Source organism: Bufo gargarizans, chromosome 8, assembly GCF_014858855.1.
Source record: "Bufo gargarizans isolate SCDJY-AF-19 chromosome 8, ASM1485885v1, whole genome shotgun sequence".
Lineage (NCBI taxonomy): Eukaryota > Metazoa > Chordata > Amphibia > Anura > Bufonidae > Bufo > Bufo gargarizans.
The window spans coordinates 49,745,506-49,755,379 of record NC_058087.1 but is presented as its reverse complement, the minus strand read 5'-3'; the positions used below and the strand labels follow the sequence as shown (position 1 = coordinate 49,755,379).

The following is a 9,874-nucleotide window of genomic DNA, read 5'->3' as shown; positions in this document are numbered from 1 at the left end:
CAGCACTCGACTGTTGCTCAGTGGTCCAAAGTACTTTTTTCGGATGAAAGCAAATTTTGCATGTCATTCGGAAATCAAGGTGCCAGAGTCTGGCGGAAGACTGGGGAGAGGGAAATGCCAAAATGCCTGAAGTCCAGTGTCAAATACCCACAGTCAGTGATGGTCTGGGGTGCCATGTCAGCTGCTGGTGTTGGTCCACTGTGTTTTATCAAGGGCAGGGTCAATGCAGCTAGCTATCAGAAGATTTTGGAGCACTTCATGCTTCCATCTGCTGAAAAGCTTTATGGAGATGAAGATTAAATTTTTCAGCATGACCTGGCACCTGCTCACAGTGCCAAAACCACTGGTAAATGGTTTACTGACCATGATATTACTGTGCTCAATTGACCTGCCAACTCTCCTGACCTGAACCCCATAGAGAATCTGTGGGATATTGGGAAGAGAAAGTTGAGAGACGCAAGACCCAACACTCTGGATGAGCTTAAGGCCGTTATCGAAGCATCCTGGGCCTCCATAACACCTCAGCAGTGCCACAGGCTGATTGCCTCCATGCCACGCCGCATTGAAGCAGTAATTTCTGCAAAAGGATTCCCGACCAAGTATTGAGTGCATAACTGAACATCATTATTTGAAGGTTGACTTTTTTTGTATTAAAAACACTTTTCTTTTATTGGTCGGATGAAATATGCAATTTTTTTAGATAGGAAATTTGGGTTTTCATGAGCTGTTTGCCAAAATCATCAATATTAAAACAATAAAAGGCTTGAACTTCTTCAGTTGGTGTGTAATGAATCTAAAATATATGAAAGTCTAATGTTTATCAGTACATTACAGAAAATAATGAACTTTATCACAATATGCTAATTTTTTTAGAAGGACCTGTAAAACAGATTGTGACCAGCGTCTTCTCTTTTGCAAGTTTACCCCAGTCCACACACAAGACAACGCAATGTTTTGGCTTATACCAAGCCTTTATCAAGCTTGACGTTGCTTTGTCTTATGTGTGGACTGGAATAAACTTGCAAACGAGAAGACGCTGATGAGCCTGACTGCTGGTGGCCGTGCATCTTATTTATAATTGGGACATTGGTGCTGTCTTCAAATATCTTCTATCCTCAGGATAGGTCATTAATATGAAATTGGTGACGGACCAACTCTCGGACCCTGTACCAATCAGCCACAAATGTGCAAGAGCTGCATCCTCTTCAGTGTTTACCTGCTCTCCATCTATATTGTAGTGGCTGTGCAGTGTTATTACAGCTGTTTGTACTATTCAAGTGATTGGGAGAAGAAGCTGTAATTACCCTCCATCAGCACTACAGTGTAGACAGCGTGCAGGGATAGGTTGAAGAAGATGCAACTCTCGCACTAGCGCCACAGCCCCTTCAAACTGGATGGGGTGCCGAGAGTCAGACCTCCACCAATCTGATTTTAATGACCTATCCTGAGGACCTGGAATACCCTTTTCAATCAGTTGTATGATAATGGAAGATTTGTCTCTTGTCATTAGCGTATAGGGTCGGTAAATGGGACACATACCAAGAATACAGTAGGACCCTTTGTTTTCTAGGTAGGAGAATGTATTGCTTTTAAACAAAGGGCATGTATTCTATCTCTTCCTTGAATTTAAAAATACAGTATGTCAGTCAGATATTTTTACATCCCAGGACAGGGATAGGTGGGGTAGGCAGAAAACAGTGATGGCATCAGTAAATAATTGATCCAAATTAATGAGCAATAAACGATACATCTCCTCAGCCAGGAGTATTTACGGGAAATATCATCTATATTTCATGTGCCTGTGTTTCTCCTGCCGCTATGCCATCTTTATAGCTTTGATACTGCCAGCGGTTTCAGGCACATTGCCAACCTAAAAGCAGACGGGCACTGGTTGTTCTCTCTGCTCTCTCTTATTGATTTATCTACCCTGTATTCTAGTATATATTTAGTCATGTCACAGATCTCTATTAGTAATAGCATGTATTACTGGTAAATGACAATCACGTGTGAGAAATTGCTTTGTCCCCAGTTCATATGACACATGGAAGATTCTAAAACTTTAAAGCTAATTTCTTCCTTGTGCCATGATTAAATTACATTTCCAGTTTCGTTAATAGTTTGGAAATGATACTTCAGATAGCTCCTTTCAGCTAAAAAAAAGGCCACAATAAGGTGCTTGGCTGGAATGTCACACCTCGGTAGTGTTGTAGTTCGCGCTGGTGGCATGGATCTTCTGTTCTTAAAGGGGTTGTCCAAGTGTTTATTTTTACTGATGACCTATCCTCAGGATAGGTCATGAGTATCTGATCGGTGGGGGTCTGACTCCTGACATCCGGCCTATTAGCTGGTTAGAGAGTCTGTGGCACTCACCTCTTCCTAGGCCAGTGATGTCACATTCATCGGTCACATAGCTTGGATGCAGCTCAGTCTCATTCAACTGAATGGGCCTGAGCTGCTAAACCAAGCACAGCGACTATCCAATGGACATTGCTATGCTTGGTATGTTGCAAGGAGGAGCGCCACGTCCTCTTCAAACAGTTGATGGGCGGGGGTGCCGTGTCTCATAGGGTGTCGGACCCCCACCAATCAGATACTGTTGACCTATCCCGAAGGAACAATGGGTTATTGTCTGATGACACATTCCCTTTAAAACAAAACTTTAAGCTAAAATTAAATGTTTGGTTTTAGCACACTTAGGGTCCCTCAAAGCTGAGTGCTTCTTCCTAAAATTAGGAAATTCTCATTTCTGTAGCCTCATGGAATGGTGTCATTTTTCATCATCATGAAAAAAGATATCTGGGATGGTCCTTTTGTTACATAATTTCTCATTCTCATGAATTATTATTTACTAAAATACATATTTCCTTGATAGCATAGACATGTATCAGAATCCGTGGCATACATACAGTCAGGTCCATAAATATTGGGACATCGACACAATTCTAACATGTTTGGCTCTATACACCACCACAATGGATTTGAAATGAAACGAACAAGATGTGCTTCAACTGCAGACTGTCAGCTTTAATATGAGGGTATTTACATCCAAATCAGGTGAACGGTGTAGAAATTACAACAGTTTGCATATGTGCCTCCCACTTGTTAAGGAACCAAAAGTAATGGGACAATTGGCTTCTCAGCTGTTCCATGGCCAGGTGTGTGTTATTCCCTCATTATCCCAATTACAATGAGCAGATAAAAGGTCCAGAGTTAATTTCAAGTGTGCTTTTTGCATTTGGAATCTGTTGCTGTCAACTCTCAAGATGAGATCCAAAGAGCTGTCACTATCAGTGAAGCAAGCCATCATTAGGCTGAAAAAAACAAAACAAACCCATCAGAGAGATAGCAAAAACATTAGGTGTGGCCAAAACAACTGTTTGGAACATCCTTAAAAAGAAGGAATGCACCGGTGAGTTTTGCAACACTAAAAGACCCGGAAGACCACGGAAAACAACTGTGGTGGATGACCGAAGAATTCTTTCCCTGGTGAAGAAAAACACCCTTCACAACAGTTGGCCAGATCAAGAACACTCTCCAGGAGGTAGGTGTATGTGTGTCGAAGTCAACAATCAAGAGAAGACTTCACCAGAGTGAATACAGAGGGTTCACCACAAGATGTAAACCATTGGTGAGCCTCAAAAACAGAAAGGCCAGATTAGAGTTTGCCAAACGACATCTAAAAAAGCCTTCACAGTTCTGGAACAACATCCTATGGACAGATAAGACCAAGATCAACTTGTACCAGAGTGATGGGAAGAGAAGAGTATAGAGAAGAAAAGGAACTGCTCATGATCCTAAGCATACCACCTCATCAGGGAAGCATGATGGTGGTAGTGTCATGGCGTGGGCATGTATGGCTGCCAATGGAACTGGTTCTCTTGTATTTATTGTTGATGTGACTGCTGACAGAAGCAGCAGGATGAATTCTGAAGTGTTTTGGGCAATATTATCTGCTCATATGCAGCCAAATGCTTCAGAACTCATTGGAAGGCGCTTCACAGTGCAAATGGACAATGACCCAAAGCATACTGCAAAAGCAACCAAAGAGTTTTTTAAGGGAAAGAAGTGGAATGTTGTACCATGGCCAAGTCAATCACCTGACCTAAATCTGATTGAGCATGCATTTCACTTGCTGAAGACAAAACTGAAGGGAAAATGCCCCAAGAACAAGCAGGAACTGAAGAGGCCTGGCAGAGCATCACCAGGGATAAAACCCACCGACTTCAGGCTGTAATTGACTGCAAAGGATTTGCAACAAAGTATTAAAAAGTTAGTTTGATTTATGATTATTATGTTGTCCCATTACTTTTGGTTCCTACACCGTTCACCTGATTTGGATGTAAATACCCTCAAATTAAAGCTGACAGTCTGCAGTTAAAGCACATCTTGTTCGTTTCATTTCAAATCCATTGTGGTGGCATATAGAGCCAAAAATGTTAGAATTGTCTTGATGTCCCAATATTTATGAACCTGGCTGTAGATAAGTAAGGGCCCCATAGCAAGGATCAAGCCAGCCCCCCCCCCCCCACACAGGACAGAAGGGTTTCCACCTAAACCTCTTTCAATGACCCTTGGGCCATTTTTTCCACTGCCTCATTTGCTAAAAGTTGTTCCTTTAGAGGGTAGACCCCTGACCACGTTTTCACCCCCGTAGAAGGGATGATCCCAACTGGGGCCCCTCTTTCCCTGGGCCCCATAGCGGTCACATGGTCTGCCACTATGATAGTTACGTCCCTGATCGGAATATCAGTATATCAATAGCGTAATTCTTTTTTAAACATACCTCTTATCATATTATAAAAACAAATTATTAAAGGGCATAATATATCCCGCGACTGGACTCTTAATGGTGCCTGAGATTTGCATTTAACTAAGAAGGCTCTAATGTTATTCCAGGAATATTTTATACTCCACTGCAACATTTAATTATCATAATGCATCCCATTATTAAATAATACCTCCCTTTAATAATACAATAACCACAGTCCACAACGAAGATAACCTGCTGATGAAAACTGTTCTACTTCTCCTACAGTTATCGTGCCCCCACAAGTTACAGTATTAATTTGTTCTGCACCCACCGTAACATTAAAAATATTGTAACATAGTGACATATCCCTATAGAAAATTGGTAATTGACCCCCAAAACACCCAAAATGTCAATCCAAAAATAAGAAAACATAAGGAGTAGGGATGAGCCAATTTCATATTTTGTGTGCGGGTTCGTGTTGTGGTATTTACTGAATTGCGTTATGGATTCCGTTACCACGGACCATAGCGAAATTCCATAACGGAATGCCTTCAGAGGCATTCCGTTATTAATTCCTTCATAATAGAAGTCTATGGGCTGCAAAACGGAATCATTCCCGTTTACGTTATGCTGGAGAGCATTGGAGCATGAAATGAGTGAAATCCAGGGAGTGCATAAAAGTCAGCCCATTTCTCGCCATTTGAGGAGGGCTGTGACTGTCATGTGCAGGGAGAGAGGACCATTTTGGTGAACCACAGAGAAAAACAAGGCTCTGAGAGAAGTGTGCCAGTTGTCCAGAAGTAGAGAGACACTCGCTGCAGAGTGTTCAGTTGACGATACACAAGACCTGACGCTGTACCTGCCGCCCCTCCTGGATATCAAGTTGTAATTGTTGTTCAAGTGCAGTGTCTTTCCAAGCTGGAGAAGAGTTTGATGTGCAGTAAGGACAGTTAATGAGCAAAATCCTCTGTTGTGACCATCTTGTTCCTTACCAGTGGGCCACTGAGAGCTTGACTGGAGTGGTACTGCAGACCGTAACCGCCCTGGGATTTTACGATTGCGTTCTTTGGTGTTCTGTTCAGTCCTCACTGACGTCAGCTAGGTTTATTAAACCAGAATTATGCAACACATGTTCTTCATTTTTTTGAAGTGCTTTCTGTAGACCTTACAAACTGGTGCAGCAAAAATTACTTTGACAACTGTGTCAAGTTCAATTTTGACATTTACATGCACATTATCTCAACGGTTTTTGCCCATTCTACCATTACGTGACTCTCTAAGATTTGGTGAGTTAGCTCAACAGAGCAGAGTTCATATTAAAATAGGTTTATGTATAATCTATAGTATTTGTCTGTGTATCCTTTTATAGTTTCATGATTTTAACCCCCAAAAAAAATCAATGACTACTATCATAAATGTTACATGAAAATTTAAACTAGCACATTTATTTACATAATCACAGGTGCATATCCATCAAGCAAACATGGTTGATAATAAAATGGCTGCACAACATTTCACATACAAACAATAGACCTGAGAAATGGGGATCATTCTAAATTAAAGTGGTATTATACCTACTATAAATGAAAAAATAGAAGCTCTTTGCGCACATTTTTGATCAAACGTGTCGGACCCATCTACCAGGCGTCAAGGTGGCTTCCGCAGATGGGTACCTAACACTAACATTTTATTATCATCCATGTTTGCTTGATGGATATGCACCTGTGATTATGTATATGAATGTGCTAGTCTATGTTTTCTTGTAGTATATATTGAGGGTAGCGCCTCTTTTAGACTGAGCACCGCCCATCTGCCTGGGACTTCTAAGCAGAGTATAATTTAGAATGATCCCCATTTCTCAGCTCTATTGTTTGTATGTGAAATGTTGTGCAGCCATTTTATTATCTACTATCATAAATGTCACATTTTATGACAATATTTTACTGCATTGTTGCATTGAAAATTTTAAGACCTTAAAAACCTCATGATTTCATTGGTTTGCATTTATTTGCTTTGTTCTCTACATTGCCTCTCGAATCTTCATCTTATACCAGGGTGCTTTGCCTGAGGCAGTGCCAACACAATGTATCTGCCAGCGGGAGATGGGACCATAGGGAGTATAAGCAGCCAGGAAGGAAGGAAGGAAGGAAAGAGAGAGGTACAGAGAAATAGAGGGAAGCTGATCGGATCACAGCAGAAAGTCGTTGATGAGAAGACAGGTACGCTGAGTTTACTGGAACACAGGACTGATGTGGATAAAGGCTTCTTTTAGTATGATTCAGTGACAGTGGCTTTTATGGATGTGTAGGACTGCTGGAGACTATTAGGTGAGTTTCTTGTGCTTTACTTGTTTTAAGTTCCTTTTTCTATATTTCAAATAGTAACACTACTATAACTGATTCTAGAATTATGAAAATCCTTTATATTGTTAGCATAAAATCCAATCGATATCCAAACAAAGGTTCCTCTTTAGCAAAAAAAACAAAAAAGCCATAGGCTAGGCTAATGACTATAATTTGTGCTTAAAATCCTGCAATTTCTTATCAAAATGTATAGTTGTGAATAGCCACTGGTTTGTATGGAGAAGTTGTTATTGTCAAATTTTTGATGGATGTTGATATCGATTGATGTTGTTTTTTTCCCATTTTTCCTTTCCTTAAAATCACTTACTTTCCCTATATTTTAGATTTTTTAAAAATATTTTTCCTCTACAACTGTGTAATGACTGTCAGAGCAAGCACCAGAAGATGGAGCCGGGAGTTTATACCTCATACAGAAATAAGATCAGGTTCAAGCTCCCGGGAGAGGTCTCAGTCCAGAGAAAGACCCCGACAGAGGCAAGTTTTTATTCCCTATGTGCCTTCTTGTTTTTTATGTATCTTTTTTATTTCGCTATTGTATTCATTGCAATACATTTTAAGATGGCATTACACGATTGTTCATGGATGAACTAAAGAAACAAATCTACAATATGCATATTGTTTAAAAAGTAGTAGATACCGTCCAGTGAGCTACTGTATATAACCAAGGCAATCAATATCTTAAAAACAGACTCACCTTCTCTGGGCCTATAGAGAATGGGGTAAGCTTAGGTTGGCTGCAACTTAGTTTCAATTGGGAAGAATCTAAGAACTGCTCTTCCTCCACAGGTGGACTGCAGCATTGGCAAAAAAATGGGAAGAACCAGCTTGAGGGTCTACTGGCCTTCTGGCCCAATAAACACCCTACTTAGTTGTGCTTGTCATAATCCCTTTACTTAATTTTTGTGCTATTCTGCGCCTTCTGTGTTGTTCTTTACAAACCCCAACTAGATCCTCAGGTATTACTAAATATGTTGGCAGCACAATTTTCCTTAACTTTCACCCAACATACTCTCCCTAGGCTATACAGTATAGCCTCTGGTTTTGGGAGACCAACCTATGACTCTTCCCCTGGGAGTGCCATCCAGCTTGTTGCACCTGCTGAATTGTTGATAACATTCAAGTGAAGGGACTGAGTTGCAGTAACCCGATGGAGCTGTCTGGGTGCTATGGACAGCTGATTACTAGGGGTGTTAGGTGTCAGACTCCCATGATTTGATATTGATGACTTATCCTAAGAATAGGTCATCAATATCTATTCCCTGAAAAAACACTTGTAAGAGGCCACTGAATTAAAAATACTTGACTTGTTGCAGCTCTCCTAGCAAAATCATTTCTTTAGGACTTTGCCACAGTGGCTCCTATATAAATGGGGGTGTATGTGATGTGGAAACCCTTTTAAGAAGAAATCACTAGTCCATTCTTGGGGAGAAGTTTATGGGAATTTGATTCTATATACACTGCTGTTTGTGTTGGAGGACTAAATAGCATTTTGTGGTCATATTTGGTACTGCAAGTAAAATAATGTTATGTGTAAAGATACTATTATATGTATATTTTATGAAACCCGTCTGTTCTGAAGCAAAATAGTAAAATTCATATTAAAACACTATGATAGGAATTTGTATAGTCTCTAATATAATGTTTAAAGTATTTGCTGCCTAACTCGCCAAGTTGTTTTTGCCACAATTACCTAATATCTGTGGTCTATTTCAGAAATAAAGCTATAAGACAGCATTTTAAAATTCTTACAGAGGTCAACTTTCCCTGATTATGGCCACAATTGGTATTATGGTAGCTTTTGCAGTCAAAGGACCATGAGCTGTACTTAGGCAGCTGTAAAATGTAACTGCTGGTCTGCACTGAGCACCAGGTTGGCAGACAATGCCAAGGAATACCTCTACATATACATGTAAGCTTGTAAGGGGATCAGAACTTACTTGGGTTATCTTTTTAGCCAGTGAGGAGTATATGTGGCTGCCTAATTAACAATAGTGGAAGGAAATAGGAGGACACCGTGTACTTTTAAAATCGCATATACAGAATTTCCTCATTTTGAGCCATATAGGGCTTTCCAAAAGAGTCTGGAGGGGTTTAGATTGTGTTGATTTTCTATATGCGATTCAAGTCTTCAATAAAACACACCATGGCACAGTACATACATGGATTAATATAGGCTGTGGGTCCTCTTCAAATGGCACACCAATGCACACTCTGCACAAACTTTGAGGTAGTGCGAGCATCACTCACCTCTACTTGCTAGCTAACTACCATGCAGTTTGTCTGGGCCTCTCTTCCCCAGCTGTGTCATCTCTCAGTTCACTCTCACATTTCTGGCTGCATCTCACTACTGTGTGCTGACTGAATGACCATGAGGTCCTCTTGGCCACCTCAATTTATGCTGTGCTCAGAACATGCTACACAGAGTGAGGACACCCCAGGTATGACTTCTTTGGTGACCTGTGACTCAGCCAAGCATTTCCACATAACTGGCAATATCTGGAATATGATCATTTTCAACCCTCTTACAAGCTTGGTGTATTAATACAATTATTGACCAGTGATTAAGATTAGTTTTGTTAAATGGTGAATTATGGAATCTAACTAGTGTCAGGCTAGAAATGGGAAGCAACGTGGGGGCAATTTTTAACACAATAATATGGCCCATAATGTTCATCAGCAGAAATCTCTATTTATAATCTGTAACCAGTTAGTCCTTATTGATTTGTGTGCAATGAAAAGAGTAGTTTAATATAACAGAACT

General features: G+C 40.4%; 1 protein-coding gene across 1 annotated transcript in view; it reads left to right on the top strand.

Moving 5' to 3' along the window:
• The first annotated feature begins 7,471 nt into the window (after positions 1–7,471).
• TRPM8 (transient receptor potential cation channel subfamily M member 8) overlaps positions 7,472–9,874 on the top strand; it is a 122,888-nt gene continuing 120,485 nt past the window's right edge. Inside the window, exon 1 of the mRNA XM_044304234.1 lies at positions 7,472–7,587. Within this exon, the coding sequence (XP_044160169.1) occupies positions 7,472–7,587 (116 nt within the window). The remainder of the gene's footprint in view (positions 7,588–9,874) is intronic.